The sequence below is a fragment of the Pyxicephalus adspersus genome, chromosome 2 (genome assembly GCF_032062135.1).
Source record: "Pyxicephalus adspersus chromosome 2, UCB_Pads_2.0, whole genome shotgun sequence".
In the NCBI taxonomy this organism is placed as follows: domain Eukaryota; kingdom Metazoa; phylum Chordata; class Amphibia; order Anura; family Pyxicephalidae; genus Pyxicephalus; species Pyxicephalus adspersus.
Window position 1 is genome coordinate 115,560,553 of NC_092859.1, and position 23,343 is coordinate 115,583,895.

Consider the following 23,343-nt stretch of genomic DNA (forward strand, 5'->3'; position numbering starts at 1 on the left):
TATAGCCCAGAAAGAGTAAGATTCTTAATGTCACTTAGATTGGACAATAAGCAATAGTTTATTGGTGTTGCTGTATCAATTGTACATTTTAAGGAACTTTGTAATCAAACAGTGCTTAGTATGCATAATGTTTTAGGCATTAGTGGACTTAGTGTTTCAGCAACTGAGGATTTGGTATAGTTTCCATGCCATATTTTGTTAAAACTTCAGCAATAAAAACAGATTTTTGTCTTTGCTCGCTGTTGTAGGTAAGTGTGCTTGACATTTCTCTTTTCTCTTCAGGTGATCTTGTCTCGGCCTCAAGCTCCTCAGTTTTCTTTTGGAATCAGACATTCCGAGTACGTTGCTCCTTTGATCGTGGATGTAGTAGACTAAAAAGTAAAGGTCACCAACATGGACCCACCATCACATAAAGAGAAGAAAAAAGGATATGGTTGTGTTTCCATTTCTCCACTATGTACAGATACTATAGGGTTCATCTCTTGTTGTAGTTCAACAGTACAATACATTTCAACAACTAAATCTCATGTGAACGGTGGTAAACATTTTTATTTTGTCACAGTCTTAAAATTAATTTGCAGTCCACATTTCACACTCAAAATTCCCCAAAATGATGAAGACGATGCTTTTGTAGTAAAAATGATTTTTTTTAAACTGTGTGTCAGAAACCTAAATGGAATCCTAGAGGTAATTTTTGAAATGCCAAACTAATATTTGTACAATTCTAACTGAAAAATGTCTTTTGGAGTTGCTTGTATGTTGTGCCAGTTAAAATAAGGTTATAAATCTTTAAAATAAAGCATAAAAAGGTCAAGAAGCTTTGGAAACATAGACAATCAGTATTGTCAGATTTGTTTTACATTTTCTATAGCCATATTCACTACTTTTATATCCTGACAATATCTGATATTATAGGTCTGTTTTGAAGACCACAAAGCCAAAGCTTTTGTTGAGTTCAACACAAGAAATCTGAAAGTCACCACTGAGTCATGGCTTGCATACTACACATATAGACACGCATATTTTAGTCTAATATTCTTTCATAAAAAGAACACCTGGAAATTTCTCCAAATGTTCTAAGCAGGTAATAAGCTACAATTCACATATTGAAACTTCCACCTAAACTTAGCCTAAACTGTCACAGCCTGGTATAATGGAATCTAAGTCATTAACATTTTTACAAAAACATATAGCAGCGAAGTCCACCTAAGTTTAAAGGGGAGGGTGGTGGTGTTTTCTAACACGGACATGCCTGTAGGTTAGGAAAGAAACTCTAAAAAAAAAAACAGCTGGTTGCCATGCAACGGGTAATTTTATCATCAAGTACTTTAATTATTAATGTCAGGACCTTGGAGAAAATGCCCCTGAGGATGACTGCATTCCAGGAGTATAGATACATTATTGCAAACATTAGTGTATTGCCTCACCCTTGAATATCCCACATTTTTTCAGGTACTGTGTTTCATTGTGCCAAAAATATTACATCCGGGCCTATTCTTTGTTTCTGTCTGCTCTTCTTTAAAGAAAAATTGTCTTCCTGGGCATAAGGTAATAAAATATTAAGGTATTCAATATATCAGTGACAGCTTATTAAATATAATGGACAATATTCAGACTTTCTGTTTTCTAGCAAAAAGAACTCTTGGTATTATATATTTAGTATTCATTTATCACAAAGACCCAAATATAATATTAGCAGAAAAAAGGCATAAGAAAGGTTCTGATAAGCCTTCACAAGCTGTATTAATAACATATGCTTGTGGGCTGTTCATCTTAACACTAATCAATGGCCCTAATTTATTAAAGCTCTCCAAGGCTGGAGAGTATACACTTGGAACAGATCTGGTCCAGGGTTGAAAACATTTGCTAACAAAAAGCAAATGACTTTTAGGAAATACATTCCAGGTTTGTTGGACCCCCCAGCTTCTCCGATGAAAGTGTATCCTCTCCAACCTTGGAGAACTTTATTAAATCAGGCCCAATATGTCAGTTCATGATTTCTGTTAATGTTGATGTACCTTAACTCTCCTGAAAGGCTACTCTGACTATCAAATTAGCATGGTCCTGCAAAACCATTGCTGGGAAAGTAAAAGGGTAAGAGAGTACACATTTTTTTTGTAGAATTGGATAGGACTGGGAGGTTAGAGCTGCTTCTGTAACCCAGACACCAGAACAGGAATATAGTAAAATACCACCAATTGTTACAGTGACAAAACTGTCCAAGAAGTAATTTCTTTCACATTAGAAGGACATCCTCTTACATCTTGAATCTACAGGAAAGTAAGAGAAATGTGTCTAATGAGACATAGACAACAAAAACAATCCAGATTGTGGTTTAAATCTTTCCATACATGCTGAATTTAGAACATCTCAAAATTCTGGCTTTAAATATACATTAAATAAAACTGAATTTTAGTGTAAAGGATTGATACAACAAATATATTTAGGCAATGTTTTAATGCAGTTGTATTTAAAAAATATACTGTCATCTGAAAACGATTATGATTCCCCTAAATACGAAGACATTCAAAAGTCACTTCCTTACAAGCATAACAACAAGTGATTGATACAATCTTTGTGTTGACACATTTTTATACACCTACACCTTTTGTTTTCATGGGCCTTTTCCTAAAGTTGTTCCCTACTTACAACACTGACTTTCTTCACAAGACTATATAAAGCAGAGCCTCCCTGTTTTACAAGTGAAAGTTTATTTCTATACATTATAGGTAGTTACTTTTAAATAAAGTCCAACAAATAATTTATAAAAAAAAATATAGACCATCTCCAGATTTGCAATTTCACCATCACTTTAGTTTTTTCCTTTTCATTTTCAGCAATGTTGGATTTTGTAGCAACTTTATTGAAAACATCCAAGCATAAGTCTATTGGTGAAACATGTCTATAGTCCATTTCACAGTGCAAGGCCTCATGCATCTGTCATTGCGGAACAAGTCGATGTTCCAATTTCTCCTCATCGTAGCATAAGGGTCCCGTTCTGTAAAGAGGCTCCTCTTTTTCATACCAGCGACTTACATTAAAATCAGGGAAGAAAAAGGAGATTTCACGGCAAGCCGAGTCTACTGAATCTAGAAGAAAAGAACAATTATTACATTTTATATACCCATCAATGAGTGACTAATCAGCAAGATCACAGAGAAAAGACTATGACAGTTTTGTGGCTAACACATATCGCTTTGTTTAATGCCACCCAAGTAAAGAGTCCGTTATTGTGTCAGATCTTCATTCCAAATCAGTTACATTTATAAATTCTATAATATTGATACACACATGTTCCATTATGTCTGTTTAGAAGAAGCCAACAGATGCAATTCAAGCAGTGCTAAACAAGACTTTTCTGCTAGAAAGAAATGGATATAATAATAATAATATAATAAAAAACAGAATACTGAGACGACAGTCACATGAATGTTGAAGTAGCTAAACTTTACAGCTGTAGTCTCAACTACACAGGGTAATATGAGCTGTTCTTGCATCACCCTTCACATGAACTTGTGCATGAACAATTTATTCTTCTTGTATTAATATTAAACAGGATTTATATAGCGCCAACATTTTACATCATTACAACTTTATTATAATAATTATTAAATAGGGGTTGCAAATGACAGACGAATACAGACTGTGACACAGGAGGAGAAGACCCTGCCCGGAAGAGATTACAATCTAGGAGGTGGGAGAAGTCTCACACAATAGGAGGAGACATATGTAGTGGTGGGAAGTAGTGACAGTTTCAAAATACAGAAGATAACAGAAGGTTTTTACCTACCTGATCCATGAGTGGTATTGCGAGTGTCTGTAAGCCCCAGTTCTCCTCGGACAGTTTCTGGAGCATCGATTCGCGCTTTAAAAACCTTTGTTGGACCCATGAGCTTTCTCCACAACTGGATAGCATCCTCATGTGCTAGGATGTATGCCCGCATGGGCCCACTGCATTGCAATCAGAAAAGTCAGATGTTAAAAATGTATTGATCTTTAGTTATGCTTTTAAATATGGATAAAATGGAATATCAACACTAACTTAACAAGCTACCTATATTACCAAATAGTAACTTGTATTAAGGTAAACCTACTAAATAACACAGATAATGAAAGAATTTTGTGGCTGTGGCTCAATATAGACATGCATACATGATCAGGAGGTTTAGCTCTTGATCACCCAAACGTAACAATGGGGAAGACTTGTGATGTACATGACCATGGATGGATTGCTGATGCCTGGTGTGGGCAGAAAACCTTGTTAATGAGAGAAATCAGAGGAAAGTCCACTGTTTAAAAAATCATAATTTGCAGTAGTGGTGTGCAGCAGGACATCTCTGTATACACAACATGTTAATGACTGAAGTGTACTGTTGTTGACCCCTTTCTTATTATTAGATAAGGAACCAAATAGATACATGGTTAAAAAAGTGGAACAGAAAGGGTACTAATTACGGAACCAGCTAAACTGGTCACTAGGTATGAAATAGAGAAACAGATAGGAAAAGGAGTATTGTTAGGGAACCAGATACACTGTCTAAAGGGTATGATTATTGTTGCTGCATTAACGCAACACACACTAAGCTGAGGCATAACATGCATCAAAGCACCAGATGAGGCTTTGCTAATATCCTATGAAGATACTGATTTTCCTGAAAACAAAAGCATCTGAAAAAAAATAGACTAGGTGTAAAGAACTTGCATTTTACCTGGACATGAATTCTGCTAATCGTTGATAAAAAAATCGTCCTAAATAAAAACAGAAACAAATTGGCATGAAAAAAAACAGATAGCAGCTGAAATGTTTCACTATATTAAGAGGCTTCCAGTGTCATTTGACGTGGAATTACAGTCTTGCATAACATACAACAAAAAGCTGTCTCTCAACTACCTACTGCCTAACTATAAATATTGGCTTCCTATATAACACTACTGTAGTCTGAAATGCACAGAAAAGTTTTTTTTCTAATAATAATGGAAATTTTAAACCTGTGTCACTAACAGCACCACACAAATAAAATTTTACTCCTCAATGTTATATATATATATATATATATATGGGGCCAGTTCTGTATGGCTTCAATCTTGGCAATTTGGGGCTTGACTACACCTCTCCCAATAATGTAACCCAAGTACTTGGCTTCTTCTAGACCAATGCTACATTTCTTAGGGTTCGCAGTCAACCCGGCTCTCATCAGTCACTGCCTGTACTTTGAGTGGGTGTGTCTCCCAGGTCTTTTCAGAATAAAGCCTCTGTTCTGAGAGACCCCATCTGTCTTTTTTCTTTTCTAGGCAAAACACAACTAACAGACTTTGTAAGAGCAGTATCAACACCGCTGCTCATTTTGCACACCGCACAGCTCCCAAGCACAGTGTTGATGCTTCCATTTACAACAGATTTGGTCATCTCCTCACTGCCAAACACTGCTCTCTTGGTCTTATCAACCACTCCGATTATACTCTGAATCACTGCATCTTTAGCCCCAACAACAGCCTCTGAGGCAGTAGTTACACTCTTGTCACTTGGCTTTTGCAGTATGTGCATTTTCCTGAAACAACCCTGTGAACCGAACATGACAGACATAGCATTCATATAGCTTGTTCCAGAACGAGTTCTTATGTACCTCTGCAGGTGACAATCAAATTTTGAGCAAACAGGGACAGCTTTTCCAATCTTTACTTCACTTAATTTACTAAACTCTTCCCGCACCTTTTGGGAAACAGGGACACTTTCAGTGGCTTCTTTGGACTGTCGAATTAATTCAACAGCTTCCTCACACAGACCACCTGTCTTTGTCTCTCAGCAGAGCTCCCTCACACAGAGCCCCTGTCTGTGTCTCTCCAAACAGAACTACTGACTGAGCGCCTGGCTTTATGTTATATCCCCACCCTCAGTGCTTCTTCATTATCTCTTCTTCATATTGTGGTGTCACAATATAAATATATATACATATATATTAAAATTTTCATGTTGAAAGTAGCTGAGGAATTTTGCGGATTCTTAAAGTTAATTATTTTTGTACTTTTGGTATGTTTTGTAGATGATTGAATTATGTTGAAACTAGTTGTACTCTTATCAGTAAACTAGCGTCTGCTTCTCCCTTTTTGCCTTGAAACCCTTTCTTTCCTCCCTACTGCCATATATCTGTTACTTTGACAAAAATTTCTTGTTCTAGGAGAACCACAAGGACATCTTTCATGTCTGCTAGTTGTCTGTAGTAATGTGATCATGCAATGATCATGCCCTTGAACTGTTATACTAAACTGTGTGCAAACAATAAAGTTTTGAGAGTGATCTAACCACACATTAAATTGCGTGTGTTACTCACTCTTCCAGCGCTGTAAACAGAAGTGTTTAGAAAGAGGGAAAATTGATCTGGGATCAATAGGAGATCGCCTTAACACATGTTTTCTCCATAAATAATATTTACCTTGGTGTTCATGGTAGAAATTCTGTGATTCATCAATTCGCCATTTAAGTTCTTTGCTTTTCACAATGAGGAAATTGTTATTTAGTATCTTCTGATGTACGGCCTATTAGAGTGAGAGGAAGAAATAAAAAATATCTGGCATTTCATGGAAAAACATAAAGCTCCAAAACAATTTGCGTTGGATTTCCTAATACATAATGAAAGATATACCATGGGTACCAATCTATAGGAAATCCCCAAAAAAAAAAAATAAAAGCCATTCACCTTAGGAAATTTGCAAGAAATCATATGTTATGAAGACAACAAGAGGGTCTAATTATTCCCCAATGCCTGTGGATTCTGTTTTAACTTGTGTGACTGATGCTCCCCAAAAGTCTCAGTGTCAGCAGAAAATTCTGAATTGCAGAAATGTAAGCAACAACTAGTAGGTTCTCTTTCTCCTATTTTATTTCTGCAACCAGTGACTACACACCCCTTCCAGCCCTATTAGTGCACAGAAGACACAAGAAACTAGTGCAAGATTTCTACGGGAAATAATTTTTTTTAATCTTAGCAAAATTTACTGTTGAACAGTATTAGAATTAGAAAATAAACCTTCTTACTTCAGATATAATTGGATGGGCCACAGCATCAGGTTTAATGACAGCTAATGTAAGCTGGAGTGAGCGAGTCCAGCGCAATGTGGACATGATGTTATGCAGGATGAAGGGCAATCTGTGGAGACAAAATTACACATATAGTACTAAGGAACTGGAAGAGTTTAACACCAAGAGTCATTTTTTTATATGGATTAGGTCTTCATTCACATGGGAAGCTCACACTTTGCAGTGATTTACTGATAATGATGAGCTGATTGGCTGACCCCCTTTCCTTTGCTTCTTAGAACCTCACACTTTCCTACCTGATATCTAATCTTAGACACCGACTGTACACACGGAAGATTTTCGCCCGATAATTGGCCGATGCCGATTATCGGGCGATAAAAATCTGCCGTGTGTACGTAGCTTTAAACTAGTTGTAATGAGATGGACCAGCTTAAAGGTAAGAAATTGAGCATTATCAGCTGCTTTAACTTCTGCTTTTTAGCTTTTGAAACAAATTTTAAGACAATTTCATCAGAAATTCACTAGAAAAGAAGCTACAATGACCCTTCACTGCCCGTCTGGGTACACTGGACCTGGTGATTTCATAAACCACAATAACCACAACATATATTCTAACCTAAACTAGTTGTACTGAGATGGACTGGCCTAAATCTAAGAAATTGAGCATTGTTAGCTGCTTTAACTTATGCTTTTTAGCTTCAAGAATTTTCCATGAGAAATTCAATGGAAAAGAAGCTACAGTAATACTTTGCTGCCTTTCTGGAGACACTGGAGCTGATGCTTAGATAAACCACAATAACCACAATTTATATTCTAAGTTAAACTAGTTGTAATGAGACATACTGACCTAAAGAAAAGTAATTCAGGACTGTCAGCTGCTTTTTCTTCTGCCTTTTTAGCTTTTGAAACAAACTTTAAAGCGTACGTAAACTCACTTTACATAAAAGGGTAGACAACCCTTAAAACAAAAAAGGGTGCAGCACTGCCCCCTAATTCTAAGCCTAGGCGATTGAGAATGAATGGGAGCATAAAGCCTGCTGGGATACCTACATCACGCATCCTGGAAGGCTCTTTGGATGTTTGTGCATGCGCAGAAGGAGTCCTTTCGTGAAAAGGGAAAAAAATTGAAGATCTCACACATGCGCTGTGAGATTGGCAAGTTATCTTTCCATCCACGTCACCCGATGTGTTGGGTAACGTAGGAAGAAGAACACGAAAGTAGAGGAGAAGATAGTGGTGCCCTGCGCGGCGGCCCGAAGAAGGATGCCGGGATGACACGGGACCCGATGGAAGAGACCTGCAGACCAATCCACTGCTCTGCAGGATTGATGGTAAATGTATTTTTTTGTTTTGGGTAAGGTTTACTTCCTTGCAGTGATTTACTGATAATGATGAGCTGATTGGCTGACCCCCTTTCCTTTGCTTCTTAGAACCTCACACTTTCCTACCTGATATCTAATCTTAAAATGGATACATATCTCAAATGGAGCCTTTAAAGCAGTACCAAAACAAATATACATTTTTGTGTGTGTGTGTACTAGAAACAATTTTTGACTGTGTTACCATGAGCTTGGTTTGCATTTGTCCTGTCCGATTGCCACGGCACTATTCAATTTTTAAACCAAATCCCTGGGTCTCGTGGACCCAACCCATGTTAAGGTTCATGTACACAACAATTGCGGAGATCCCCACATCCAGTTTCAGTCCAGTAAGAAAGCAATCAGTGTATAGACTGCTTTGAACCAATGTGTTTGAGCTGCAGTGGTCACTGGACAGTGCTAAAAGGAAGCAACATGCAGACTGGAGAAGTCTGAGCACTAAGGACTGCTTGATGTGCCAGAAAGTAGAATGGTGCATCCCAGGAGGAAGGTATTTACAATGTTTTTTCAAAAGGCCTGAGGAGGGCATAGAAAAGGATGACCCCTTCAAAATTTCACTTTGGCGGCCTGATATGAAGACATTTTATGTTTACTTGATGCAACATTCAAGTGAGATACATTAGAAAAGTTAAACAGCAATAATCACTGAGACGGATAAAGGATCCAGTCCCTGCTGCAGAGAAACTCTTCCACAACACTACCACCTCCATGCTTTACTGTAGGCATGCTGTTCTTTGAATGGAGCGTTTTATTGGCTTTCCGCCAGATGTATCATTCAGTATTAAGGCCAAATGGTTCAATTTTAGTCTCCTTTGACCGTAACACTTTTTACACATGGCCTTAGAATATTCCAAGTGACACTACAAGCACTGGAATGTTCCTGGAATAGCAGTTTCTATGCCAAACTAACCAAAATAACTACAGGTAATCACAGGTGGAAGCCAATTACATAACTTGTAATGCAATGGAGAAGGTAGTTACACCTCATTGAGTCTAAAAGTATTTTTAGGCAGAGAAATAAAATTCTTTTTCTTTTTCTGAACTTTTGCTATTATATCTTTCACATGGATAATAGAACTTGCATTGAGTGAATATAGCTGTGTGTCTTTAATAAAGGTGTTTATTGAGATGCAGAAAAATTGATCTTTGTATGAAAAAAGCACCCACTTCAAATTGAGCATATCGAGCACCGTGGCTGCAAAGTTTGATTGAAAACTGCATGCTATATGCGTACAAAATGTAAATTGAAGCTGGTGATTCTTTTTCTTTGCTCCATATCGAGCACCGTGGCTGCAAAGTTTGATTGAAAACTGCATGCTATATGCGTACAAAATGTAAATTGAAGCTGGTGATTCTTTTTCTTTGCTCTTGGTGTGTGTGTATGTGTGTATATATATATATATATATAATTATACTTATCAAGAGAAAAAGAGAGACAAAAAGCAGGGTTTTTGTGGACAAAAATGAGATGTTTCGTGTTTGCTATACAACAATATCAAATAGTGCATATACATTACCCACATAGCTGGTACTGAACATAATATAAACGATAATATAATATATACATAATATATACGTATTAAATGTATAATATATACGATATATGATACATAACCAAAGCAGATTATCACACGAACAATGACTGAGAGATGTCTTTTATAGCTGTTACAAAAAAAATCATGTTTTCACAAGTTGTTGTGCTGGATTGGGGTTCATTTGGTGCTGATTGTTTATAGATATGGCTGTTCTCTGTGTTGGAAAAATTTGGTGTTAGGGTTATGATACCCGACGCATTTCGCCCTAATAGGCTTCCTCAGGAGTATAGTACATACCCATAGGCAGAAAGCTAATAAGGAGTATAAGTATTAGTGATGAATTGATGTGTTATAAATGCAGTATAGTGATGAAAGTTTATCAAATATTAGCAAAATATTATGGATATATATATATATATATATATATATTGTACTTACTTTGGTATAGGAAATAAATTATAAGGTTATATGGAATGATTGATCATACTCAGGTTGTTTATATCACGTACCTATAAATTAACAAAGGGATCAATAATTGTTGATATATGACAAAGTTAAATATATTATTAAAATTCTTAACTCACTTGATTGTTGCAATGTGTAGAATAAGTAAATATAAGACCTGCAAACTGTTTATCAAAATGTATAAATATATTTATATATATAAAATTTAGGGGAGGGGGGCAGCGGGCTAAAGGGGTTGATTCAGTGTCTGAAAATTATATTAGAGGAGCTGATCTGAAAGTTAAAGGAGGGAGGGTTGATGATAGGGGGGTCTCAATGATCCCATAGTTTCCTCACTGACTAATGAATACATTAATTTTCCCTTCTGACGATCAACATGCCAGGGATTTTCCTCCCATTGACACCAAGGTAAATGGCACAAGGCATTTCCAAAGTCGTCAAGCATGTTTTTCCCTTTTTCACAGCCCAGGAAAGTAAGGGCCCCCGGTTACTATGCACTAGAATGAATGAGATTCAGAAGAGACATGACTATGGATTCCATATAGCACTGTGTATTGTGATTGCAATAACATTATTCTGTTCAAGCTCTATCTTTACCCCTTTAAGCCAGCACCATAATTTTAAGCACTCTTCCTCCTTATTGTTGTCAAAAGTTGGTCATTGTCTGCCCTGCCCTCTATTCCTTTCAATGACACAAACAGCAAACTGGTACAAGCCAAGCCAAATATCAAACTGCCATGTGGAAGACTGACACACACAGCCAGCAAACCATTACAGATGAATGTCACGTGAGACATGTTTGTTCTATTCATACAATGACAATTTGTGATTGGAAGTGTTAAAGCACAGATTATGTCCTTCAAGGGGGGAACTCACCAACACCCCTCCCGCTCTACTCCGCTATGGCAACTGTGGACGCCACAGCACACTGTTTCCGGGTCACTTTGCAGAGGCGCCAGTGAATGACTAAAACCAAGAGCTTGCTCTGTGTATGTCTTCACTATGGAAGACATATTAATGGGGTCTCTAAGGGTAAATTGTGTTTCTTTGGACTTTGAAAAAATGGCCGCCAGCAGCGACGTAACCGCACGTATATGGAGACCTATTTTTCCTGCAGGTTGTCACCTCTGCTAAATGAAAGCGAGGCCTGCGTTTATCGAACATTTAGTGCGCATGCGCCGTTGCTGCGCCCTGGCATCTGTTGCTAAGCAGATAGAAGCGGATGGAGGTGAGTAAAGCTGGTTGCATCCCATTGCTCTATTATTAATTGTTTTTTCTAGTCTGTTATACAAATATTAGACATTTACAGCTAGAGGAGAAGGTTCCTTGTCACTTCTCATCTTACTGACTGTGGTCATTTGTTTATATATTTGCCAATGTACAAGAGTCTGGAGGTAGCCATAGACATGCAGAGTGATGGCACTGAGGGATCTGCTCGTCCTTATGGCACCCAACCAGCCAGTGACAGACATTGGCAATGATTGGTTAAAGCTTTCCAAGCCTGGAGAGGATACACTTTGATCAGTGAACCTGGGTGATCTAGCAAACCTGGAATGGATTTCCTATTTGTTCACAAATGTTTTCAGTCCTGGACCAGATTCATGCCAGGTTTGCTGGATTACCCAGGTTCACTGATGGAATTGTATCTTCTCCAGCCTTTGAGAGCTTTAAGGAATCAGCCCCAAGGTGTCCAAAGGACTGCAGTGCGAGTTGTCCCCATTTAATTACTGCCACAGACTATACATGCTTAAATATGTCCATACAATCCCCAGGGTTTACATAGAACTGTACAATGTTGTTCACATTCCATCCTATTTGTGCCGAAAATCTTCACATTGTTGTTTAATACATTGATTTATTATAATGTAATACATTTTGTTGCTTTCAGCCAATCACACCGCTGTGCTATCTGCCCAGTCACAGCCCTCAGTACATGGTGGTGGTGACATTCTATGCCAGCATTACAATGCACATTGCAGAACCTATAAGGCTAGGTATATGAAAATGATCTTCCTTATTAAAGTGCAAGGGGCCGCAAAGTCCATTTTGTTTATTTTTTGTCATCTACACATCTGCTTCCCATAGTTGTTGCTATATTCAAAGCATATTGTACAATCAGATAGTAACATGTGCTCTGTCTAATTATGCTCTAGTATATGCAATGATTGCTTCAAACAACTTCATCCAACCTGTAGGATTACATTGAAACTCAGTAGATTTTACAATCATATTGTAACTTGTATTTTTATTTGTACTGCACTTTACCACAGCTGACAGAATCCAAATCTAAAGTAATTTAACATAACTTCATTGTGTTACTTTGTTTTTTGTACAGGTGGAACATTGTGGATCCCACATAGATTGCAGCTTTTATTAACATACTCCTGTATATATTCTTTTGCTTGTCCATGAAAGTTGTGAATAACATGGCAAGAGATGGGCAAGGAGTTACTGAGATTGATCAGGAGAAGTATGATGCTGATGAAAATGTCAAAATCATTTGTCTGGGGGACAGCGCAGTTGGAAAGTCAAAGTGAGTAACATCTGTGATCACTGTGTGAAAGTAATGCTGGGTACACACGTCCAATAATTGTCATTGGAAAGGATCTTTCACATCCCTTTCCAACAACAAAAGACTGCACAATGCATGAACAAGCACTGTACATACATCACCGTTCTGCTCTATGGAGAGGGGAGGGGGGAGAATGACAGACCGCCACCCCGCTGCGCTCTCTCTCCTTCACTTTCATTACGTTTGTTCATCGTCCATGGATTTACCAGGACGAACGAGGGAAGACAAGTGCTGTACACGCACCAGATTCTCATTTGATATCAGCCCTGGGACAATTATAGGACAAGAAAAATCAGACTTGTGTTCGTATCCTAACACACCATTGGGGTTCTTATTCACTCACTTTATTTGTGTTTTCTTTTGAAATTCAATTTGTAATTGTCTCACTTTTTTGTATGGAGTGTAGCATAAATGCATTTACCTTTCACTTGCTTCCATGCTGGCTAATCCACATGTCAAATCTATACTATAAGATCATCTTGTTAAACATACTTGTCTTTATTTGGTGCATTTGTTTTGCAGGTTAATGGAACGGTTCCTTATGGATGGATTGTATCCTTTATGGTTGGTCTTAGGACGTCAGCCAATTACTTTTATGCAAGTTTAATATACTGTTCTATGTCCCTTCTTAAACCTATGTTGTATGCCAAGATAAGAGTTATTGATTTAGTCTGAGATTGGGCAGATCTGGTGTTATTAGATGAGAAGAAATGTATAATGAAGTGTTGTAGTTCTCCCTTTGCCCTACATGTGTCAGGTACCCTGGCTCTGTGCTGTGGTGGGAATGACTTAAAAAATATTTTAGTCACCAAGAGAAGTTGCAGATGCAAGCATTTTGGGGATTTCTATGAGCCTGGCAGAAGCATTGTTTGTGCCTGTTTTTTGATACACCATGTTATACTGCGTTTTGGACACTCAGAATGGACAGTCTAAATTGTAATCTCAATTCAAACCACATCACCTCTCTCCATTGACTGCAGTGTTTTGTTACAATCTATCTCCTATGATTGTATAAAGTCTGCACATTATAAACCAGCTTTTGGGACCTAATGAAATACTGAAACTGAATGGGCACAAAAATCAAAAGCACATTTCTCAACACAATGTTAACCCTTGGCAGTCTTCTGAAACTGTTTTGTATTTTAGCTGTACAGCCCCTTAGTAACTTAGTATAGAATTACATGATGGGGGATGCACTGCTCAAACACATTTGTTTTACTAACAGTGGACAGATGGGATAAGTGCATTGGTAAAGTTGTTACACCTATTAATAAGCCCATGTTTGAACATTTAAATATAGTTGGTACAAGACAATAAAGTATTGTACCATTTCCTGTTTTGTTTTTGTGTTACGCCTTAACCTGTTGCAGTCGCCCTCAGCAGCTCTCCACCTTTGCTCTGACACTCTATAAATACACTACAACTGTAGATGGCAAGACTATCCTTGTAGGTAAGTGTCATTTATTTACAAATGTTTTGTATTAGCTGTTCTGAAAATTCGAGAATTCCTGGTAAACAACTGAATTTAAGTTAAAGTGCATTTGTTTTGGCTGCTAAGGTATTTCTTATTCTTTGTCAATCCATGTTTCACATAACCTTGCCACTTTAAATAATTTAGTTCAGTCTGGCTCCCCATTGCAAAGTAAATCCATGAAATAGAAGTGTTGCCTGCCTGCCTGTGCATATAGTGGGATCAAGACTGGCCTAAAAGTATTTCAAATCATATTGATGTTAATTACCCTAATTATATGTTTTACACGTGAATTACATTTTTGCTTTAGAAAGCTGTTTCTAAAATGTCTTTGGGTTCCTTTATTTCAGACTTCTGGGATACAGCAGGACAAGAGAGATTCCAAAGCATGCACGCTTCCTATTATCACAAGGCACATGCCTGTATCTTGGTGAGCATCACACCAGTCATTAGACTGAACAGAGAGCTTAACACTTAAGGATTCAGATCTTTTGAACTTTAAACTTAAAAACATGAACCAGAGCCATTATAGATTACAAATAATCCATGTCCAAAAGTAATCAAAACCGTGATCAGAGCAAATGTTAAACATGTGAATTTTTTTAAAATCCAAGCTGTTAATTGTGTAATTGCAAGTATTTCACAATTTATTTAAGATAAATGCAGGAACCCAAAGCATATATTTTGATGCATGCAAATGTAATAGCAATGTATTGTGAATACAAATTAAAATTAAACATTTTAAATAAATTTACCAGTTAAAGATATTCTGTAATTTTCAGTACTAAAGCTCTAACCCTCCCTGGCATTCCAATTCTGTCCGTATTTTCATGCAAAAAGCATTACATTGTTTTGCATGGAAATTTAATTTATATTGTAGGCCTATAATTCTTAGGTATAACTCACCAAAATTTAATATATTATTAAATTGAATTTCCCGCCGCGCCTCCCGCACGAACCGACGTCACCGGGGAACACCGGAGAAAGTCAGTGCAGTCGCCGGGAGAAGGTTGGAGAGGGAGGGCGCCGCCCAAGGACCTGGGGGAACAAGCAGGACGCCGGGGGACGCCAAAGGAACAAGGTAAGTGGGGTTTTTTATTGTTTTTAGCAACCCTGAGTGTGACTGGATTACCGCTTTTTGCAAGTAAAATCCACACTCGTCAGTACTGCTAGGGGGGCTAAGTATATTTCCAGCCAATGAAGAAATTAATTTACAAGGGTGTCACCTAAGAGATAACAAATAATTCTAGGCTGTATATCATATGTCTTTGTCACCAACACAAAACACTTCTAAAACATAATTTCTGAGTGATTGAACTACAAATGACTTTAAAAATTGTGTGACAAGGTCCTTTGGAGTTAACAGGTTAATTATCGAGGCTGTGGCCCTGATTTAATAAAGTTCTCCAAGGCTGGAGAGAATACACTTTTATCAGTGAAGCTGGGTGATCCACCAATTGAAAATGTTGCCAACAAATAGCTAATGACTTTTAGGAAATCCAATCTAGGTTTTCTGTATCACCCAGCTTCACTGATGAAAGTGTACTCTCTAGCCTTGGAGAGCTTTAATAAATCAGAGCCTGTGTTTCTAATGTACAAATGATATGCATATAATACATTTTTGTGTCAGGTTAAGTTTATTGCTGTCCATTTTTAACAGGTATTTGATGTTCAAAGGAAAATAACATACAAGAACCTTAGCAATTGGTATCAGGAGCTGCGGGAGTACAGACCAGAGATTCCTTGTATTGTTGTGGCAAACAAGATTGATGGTGAGTTAATATTTTATAAGGTGGTGTGTTTGTTCTCACAATTATTTAGCATGTTTTGTGTATTGTGTACATAATGCATGTCTGCTGTCTTCTACAAGATCACTGGCAATTCATCAATGCTGTCACTTATTTCCAGCTGATCTCCGTGTGACTCAGAAAGGTTTTAACTTTGCTAAGAAGCACAACCTACCATTCTACTTTGTTTCTGCTGCAGATGGTACCAATGTAGTAAAGGTAAAATCTCATATTAGTAGTTGGAACGTGTCACATTTTAGCCATTAGTGTAACCCTCTGTGCATACACAGATATTTTGTTTATAGCTATAAACAGATTGACAGGACATAATGTACTTGAGTGTATTTGGCACGTCTAAATTATGTGAAATTCAAGATACTGCACATAGGTGGACTCCATTCAACTAATTGTAGGACCCCCAAAAATGATTTATTACACCAGAGATTATTTGAATGATGAATACATTGCAGATTTTTAGTGTTTCTAAAAACTTTGAAAACCTAGTATAGTTTTTTTGGTTTTTTTTAATTTTTACACTTAAAATGTGGAAAAGACTAAAGGTGTAAATACTTGTACGTATAATTACTTGTACATAATAATTTCCCCACCAAGCTGATAAGGATGCTTTTTTGTCAAGAAGATGTTACAATATAGAGTGAAACTTACTTTTATCCACATCTCGCATGTGCAGCCACAGTCCCATGTAGCCAGTTTTTGTGGCATTCTCTGGTCTTTCTCTGCCCCTCCCCTAACATCATACCATAAAATGTAGGGCCTGAGGTCAACATTTTTTCTGGTATGTACATAGTGTATGAAAAAGTACCTGCCTACATTCGATAGTTGAGTAAGTCATGTTTTTTTCTCCATTTATCATCTCCAGATAAATTGAACAATAAATCTCTTTCAGCTTGCAACCTTGCATTTTTTTAAATTAACAACTACCTGGAGCTCTGCTATGAGTATTTTAAGATAACAGTTTCTTTTTTAATTTACTGTTTTGTGTTTTAGTTGTTTACAGATGCCATCAAACTTGCTGTATCCTACAAACAGAACTCACAAGACTTTTTGGATGAAGTGATGCGGGAACTGGAGGTAATGGTGATGTCATTTTTGTGTCATCATATGTATTATCATGTATGAAGGTGAACTCTTGGCAGATATACAAAAATACCATGGCAGATATACAAAAATACCATATAATCCAGTTAGTTATTACCAAATCATTATGTGTGAACCTGAAATTTAATGATATTTGTTCCCCGTAGTCTGCTGCACAGCAGCACTCGACTAGAAGTGAAGAGTAGACTAGAAGTGAAGGGTTAGAATTTAGGCTTAATAATCCCTCTATTTTTTTCTAGACCACTATCAATTTAACATGTTAATATGCTTACAAGAGGATAGCAGGAAGATTAATCAGTCTTCTGCTGTTCCTTCATTGTTTGATTGCAAGCATGGGTATGTTCTGTATTCCCTGCCTGCTATGCAATAATAAATACGGTCTCAGACCTACCTATGCTGTCTTTGCAGGGGTGTCTGGATTTAACAGGTAAAATATTTCACATGCTTTACATGCATTTCTAGATTTGTTTCCTATAGTTACGCTAAGGAAATTATTTGTGCAGCTACAGAGCACAACTAGTGTGATGGAACATTTTTTGCTACCAGTCTATGACCTCTCTGTTTGTTTATTACCACGAAAAATCCACAAGATGGTACATTCACAAGAATTTGTACTCTTTTAAGAAAATTGTACTCTTTTAAGTGGATGATTCATGAAATGATGATTAGGCCATTGGTCCCAATAACTTGGCTCCAAAGATTAGTGCTGTTCTGTTGAAGAGGGCATCCTTTCCTATCGAATCTTTGCTAGGACATTACCTGCATGGGTTTTGTATGTTCTCCCTGTGTTTGTGTGGGTTTCCTCCCACATTCCAAAAACATGCAGTTAGATAAATTGGCTGTATACTTTGTTAATGACATATGACTGAGGTAGGGACATTAGATTGTGAGCCCTTTTGAGGCCCATAATATTAACTATAACTTAATATTATTAATAGTATAATATTTAGTTTTTTAATGCAAATACATTTGGTGTGATTTAGTATGTTACATTTTTTAGTTGGAGTAAAATGTCTATTTCCATAATTTTCGTGACAGAACTTTGACCTTGAAAAGCCTGATGAGGAGACCTCTGAAGACACTGAGTCACCAAGATCTAAAGATGAGGTGTGAAAACAATGCTGGACTTAGGTTTTTATGACGTTGACCAGGATCACTACCGACCATGCTACCTGTCAAAAAATGTAGTTTGCAAGAGATAAGTTTCAGTAGCTTTGTAGAATGAAAGGGATTGAATTATTCTCCTTTTTCAGAAAGATGTTATTTACCAGTTTCAGATAATACATACCAATTTTTGAAATGGCAAAAAGCAATTGAAAAGGTTTTGTATAATGAGCAAATTTCATTTTGTGGACGTTTGTGGCTAGGTGTAAAATTGTGGGAAGTTTTATGTAACATCCATTACTTCAGAACTCAAGAAGAAAAAAGGAGGACAGTTTGCTAGACTTTTATAGACACATTCCAAATCAACAAAGAAAACTCAAACCTGTGATAGACATCCATAAACATGAAATATCACCTGTGGATGGGCTAAGTTTAACTTCAGGTCTGAGAGAGTGGCAATATTTTTCCACTGAGGCAGATAATCTACAATCTATCATGGAGTGTTTGGAATTTTACCTATGCTTTTGTCAAGCTTGCATTTTTGTCTTTTTTGTCATCCTATGTAAGCATTGAAAATAGGTTGGATTCTTTCCGTCTGTACTGGTTATTTCCAAAACGACGTTATGCAGAGATTACTCCTTTTATGTCTTAACTTAAAAAACAAACTTTCATTCCATTATTCATCAAATATACCTTTAATCAATGGACATTTTCTAACCATTTTTCCTTTATATACCTATAATTTCTTGCTTAGATTTTTTATCAGAGTTTTTATTAACAAAGTAGTGTCACAGCTATGTTATCAATACAGGCCTTGCTGTTAATAAGGTATTAAATAATTAAGTATTTCAGTATTTCTGAATCTGAAATAATTTAATCCAATTTTGTCTGGGCCCTCCCCAAAGCTAAAATAAAACTTATTTGCTATTAAATACATTTTAGGAGCTTTAAGGGGGTTCCACAGGGATCGATTTAGAGATTACCACTAGTAGCAGTGAAAGAAGTAGCTAAATATCCAATCAGAAATAATGTGAAAACTCATCCCTCCTTTTATACCTTTGTCCCCTCAACACTAAAGGATTTTTGATTTACTAAAGGAATGTATGCTTTTTAATTACAATGTAAATTATCACTTTGCAAAGAACAACAGGATTATTTCTTGTACATGATTGGATGGTTGAAGTCTGCAGTGTTTCATTTACTAGGATAAATGAAATATCCTTTGCAAGGAGTTAATTTACTGTGCTATGTGAACAGTCTATATTATTTTAGTAAATTAACTTTATTATCTTTTTTCATAAATTCCAGATACCTACTTGCTATCTATTTGGAAATTGATCATGGTACCAATTATCATGAATTCTTCAAAATTATCATTAGCTTCAGTGCTCAACCCAGAAATTTTTTTAAGCTGGGTAGAAAGAAATTTTAGCCGGGTGGCAGTCCCTGTATTGTAACCCAACTCATCAGTAACTATCCAAAAACAGGTCGGGTGGTTACTGAAAAGTGCTGGGTGGTGCACCCGGCTAAAAGGGGCTGGGGGAACACTGAGCTTACTAGCTAGAAAATTCTATGGTTCAACAAGCTTTACTTTTAATGTTGCATGTCCGTTTTACCTTAAAAACAAGATGTATCGAGATATTGGGTCTAACTTTTTAAAGCTCTCCAAGGCTGGAGAGGATTCACTTTCATCAGTGAAGCTGGGTGATGCAACAAATATGGAATGGATTTTTTCAAAGTAATTTGCTGGCAAATGTTTTGAATCCTGGACCAGATCCATTCCAGGTTTTTTGGATCACCAAGATTCACTGATGAAATTGTATCCTGTTTGAAAACAGACCTTTGGCATCCAATGCAAACAGATCATTTGAATGTTCCTCTGTGTATGTATGTTCTATTGTTACAGATACTCTGCCAGTCTTATTATGTCATATGTATACTGCTTCCTTTCCCTATCAGTTATCAATGTGATGAATGCAATTTTATTTTATCAGCACTGTACTTCATGTACAGATTTGTTCTGAACTCTGTTTGACATAATGCATGCACTGAAATCACCTCTTTCATATAGTTGCATTTTTTATTCTGACCTCTTGAAAGTTAGAAATAAACAGTTTGAATAAGACAAATGGCATCAATATGTCTAATACCAATAGTGCTATATGCACTGTACAACAATATGTATTTTAATAGTTTTTAGTCTTCTAATAAATTGGATTATACTTATGGAGTTATTTGTTTTTTCATCCCTACTGATCCTCAAACAAACCAAAATTGGGATGTCATGGTAGTAAGGTGACAGTATGATGAACAGAGTCCTTGGAATTACAAACTTTTTTTTTTAACACCTTAAAGGATTTGTTAAATATTTTTACATGTCAGCAAGCATGGGTGTTGTGTGCAATGAGTGGAAAAGAGCCATCTCTGGCGGGCTTTGTGGCCTCACTCAGTGCCTGAGGCTGCCGTATCCTGTGGTGCCCAGAGTACACAGATAAGGCGTCTGAGACTCTGACACACATTTAATAGCTCAAACAACTGAAAGGTAGTGTGTGCCTGCAGTTAAGAGTAGAATTGTTGGTGCTATTGTGGAGTTGCTGTGAGATCGGACCCATTTGATTGTTTCCTGTGTATGTCTACTAGTTTTGTGCAGTTTACCCATCACTTCTTGTTAACGGAAAGTTTGTATTGAGCCCATTTGTCAAGTTCATAACAACAGGGTAAAATGCTATAACAGTATCCAACTGTACAAGCTTATCTGATATATTATTTTCAGCTTTTTGAAAGTTGCGTCTTTGGATCACTTGTGGATAAATGTTCAACATATGTCCAACACATAATACCCCATCTTTCTATTATTCAGTCAGTTGATCTGTAGATATCAGATATTACTCGTTTAAGGATAACACAGCTGTACAGATAGTGTCATGGTAATGAAGAATCATCCAGTATCATTGAGACAGCTTTCTGTGACAAAAAGTTGCTGGATACTCCAATATAAGTCACTTGCCTGCATTGGCATCAAATGAAGTAAATATTTTTTTTATCATCTGCATTTGTCTTTCTACAGCTCCTGCTATTTCATATCCCAATTGAAATAATAAAATCCATAAAACCAACAGAATACTGTGCAAACAATGCAATGATTAGTGCTTCAGTGCAGGACCTGTCTAAGCCTATGCAATTTTGATTCTATTAAGAATCAAGCAGTATATGATGTTGGGGGTCTCTGGTAATGCTGTGAACCAGTTACTAGTAAAATTTATGTATGCTCATGCAGCCTATCTTGCACGCTATAAAGACTTAGTTGGAGGTTCACCTTAAAGATGTGGTAAACAGGTAAAATATAGGAGATTTGGTTGTTTTGTTGACATATTTGTTGGATATCTGATATGTTCTGAGGCCAATGTTTTCATTCATCAGAGACCTCCTTCTCTATCCCTGATATTTGTTTCTGTTGTTCTCTGCTTACATTCCAACATACTCCTGTTTCCCTCTTATCCATTTTAGCTTACTTGCTCTGTTAGATAAAAAATCCTAAGGCATCAGTAACAGAAAACCGAATCAGTTTACATTGTTCTTTATTGATTTATACTTCGTGATACATTATAAGCTTGACAATCTCTGTATATTGAGTCAAAACAAAGTCATAGCAATAGACATTACTGCACATAAACAACAGAAATTCAAACCAACTATTTGTTCAAGCAATTTCCTGGTGTAGAAGAAGTATGTGACTATATACTAAGTATGTAAGTATATATGTTTCAAATGCTGGAGTCTTTCTGTTATATAACTACAATTACTGTCTGACCCAAAAACTTTTCTTTATCGTTCAGTAAAAAAAAATTGTAAAGATATTGCTACAATAACAGCAAAATGGAACGTGATACTGCTGGTGTTGAAAGCTCTCTAATATCTGCTGTCAGCCTGCTGGACCTGTGACCCTGTTATGGAAAGTAGTTGGTGTAGAATAATAAATGCAGGCACTGACTCCATTGGATTCCTTCTTGTGAAACCCCTAAACTTTGAATAGGTGAAACTGAAGAATAGTAGAATAATAAATGTACTCTCAGCAGATTTTTACATCGGGGTCATAAACTTTACCCATCCCTACCTATGCAAATTCAGATGAAGTTGAGAAAAGTTGTTATAAAATAATTATTCAATTATGTACCAAGAATAAAATTTGAGGGTGGTTTGTTTCAAACTCTTTACAATAGGCTACACACTGGATTCTCTGTTTCCTTCTGATTACTGGGGTACTTCTTCATAGGATCCTCTTTTCATACAGGCGATGCAGATAACTTTTGCCTCTTCAATGGGCCACCCCAGGATTTGAATAATGGAACCAAGTTCCTATTCAAAGCTTGGGAGAATTTCTCTGCCCAAAGATTAATTTTATCTTGTTTGTACTGACATCGTATAGCGTCTGGAAACATATATACTCTGCAAACAGATGTTTGAAGGGATCCCATCCAAAGCCTTCCTAGAAAACCTAACCTAGAAACAAGTCATTGCCACTGTTTGAGATTTATGTGGACACACTGCAGCATAATGGTCAGGTTTTCCACAATACATGCACAGATTTTGTGGTTGTGTACTTTGTTTTTATGAAACACTGAGATAGCATCAATTTGCATGGGCTCCGGTTTTGTGCTGGCAGAAGGATTAGAAGAGTCTGATGGCAAGAAACAAGAAGTAGGTCCATGATAGATCTATGTCTCTCCATCTTTCTTTTCATGAATCTTCTGTCAATTCAGGAGCTAAGCTTGATAAAAATCAAAGCCTGTCGATGTGTCATTCCTAGCTAATTCGTCTTTATTTTTGTTCTGTCATTCCAGTTGTATCAGCTACCCAGCGACAAAACTCAGCAGC

General features: G+C 36.9%; 3 protein-coding genes across 3 annotated transcripts in view; 2 read left to right on the forward strand and 1 right to left on the reverse strand.

The window, feature by feature from the left end:
- CIMAP1B (ciliary microtubule associated protein 1B) overlaps window positions 1-836 on the forward strand; it is a gene marked incomplete in the record, with an annotated part of 10,458 nt that extends 9,622 nt beyond the window's left edge. Inside the window, 2 exon segments of the mRNA XM_072402001.1 lie at window positions 1-15; window positions 283-836. Of these exon segments, the coding sequence (XP_072258102.1) occupies window positions 1-15; window positions 283-375 (108 nt within the window).
- A 116-nt stretch (window positions 837-952) lies between these two features.
- On the reverse strand, window positions 953-11,399 carry NME6 (NME/NM23 nucleoside diphosphate kinase 6). The gene is made up of 6 exons (XM_072402003.1): window positions 11,292-11,399; window positions 7,034-7,145; window positions 6,432-6,534; window positions 4,710-4,749; window positions 3,791-3,951; window positions 953-3,089 (listed from the first exon to the last, which is right to left on the reverse strand). Exons 2-6 carry the CDS (start codon window positions 7,118-7,120, stop codon window positions 2,941-2,943), a joined length of 540 nt encoding a protein of 179 aa, XP_072258104.1. The 5' UTR covers window positions 7,121-7,145; window positions 11,292-11,399; the 3' UTR covers window positions 953-2,940.
- A 193-nt stretch (window positions 11,400-11,592) lies between these two features.
- On the forward strand, window positions 11,593-20,694 carry RABL2B (RAB, member of RAS oncogene family like 2B). The gene is made up of 9 exons (XM_072401989.1): window positions 11,593-11,643; window positions 12,751-12,948; window positions 13,510-13,539; window positions 14,358-14,437; window positions 14,809-14,888; window positions 16,119-16,230; window positions 16,367-16,464; window positions 17,254-17,337; window positions 18,403-20,694. The coding sequence occupies exons 2-9, from the start codon at window positions 12,824-12,826 to the stop codon at window positions 18,475-18,477; spliced, it is 684 nt and encodes a 227-aa protein (XP_072258090.1). The 5' UTR covers window positions 11,593-11,643; window positions 12,751-12,823; the 3' UTR covers window positions 18,478-20,694.
- The last annotated feature ends 2,649 nt before the right edge of the window (window positions 20,695-23,343 follow it).

Bases quoted from the DNA above. Each gene is read 5' to 3' on its own strand.
- NME6 (XM_072402003.1), bottom strand. From the start codon at position 7,120: ATGTCCACATTGCGCTGGACTCGCTCACTCCAGCTTACATTAGCTGTC. The intron at 6,535-7,033 runs GTAAGAAGGTTT...TCACTCTAATAG, and splicing joins CCCATCCAATTATATCTGAA to GCCGTACATCAGAAGATACT. The intron at 4,750-6,431 runs GTAAATATTATT...GTTTTTATTTAG, and splicing joins TTTCTACCATGAACACCAAG to GACGATTTTTTTATCAACGA.
- RABL2B (XM_072401989.1), top strand. From the start codon at position 12,824: ATGAAAGTTGTGAATAACATGGCAAGAGATGGGCAAGGAGTTACTGAG. The intron at 14,438-14,808 runs GTAAGTGTCATT...CCTTTATTTCAG, and splicing joins TGGCAAGACTATCCTTGTAG to ACTTCTGGGATACAGCAGGA. The intron at 16,465-17,253 runs GTAAAATCTCAT...TTTGTGTTTTAG, and splicing joins ATGGTACCAATGTAGTAAAG to TTGTTTACAGATGCCATCAA.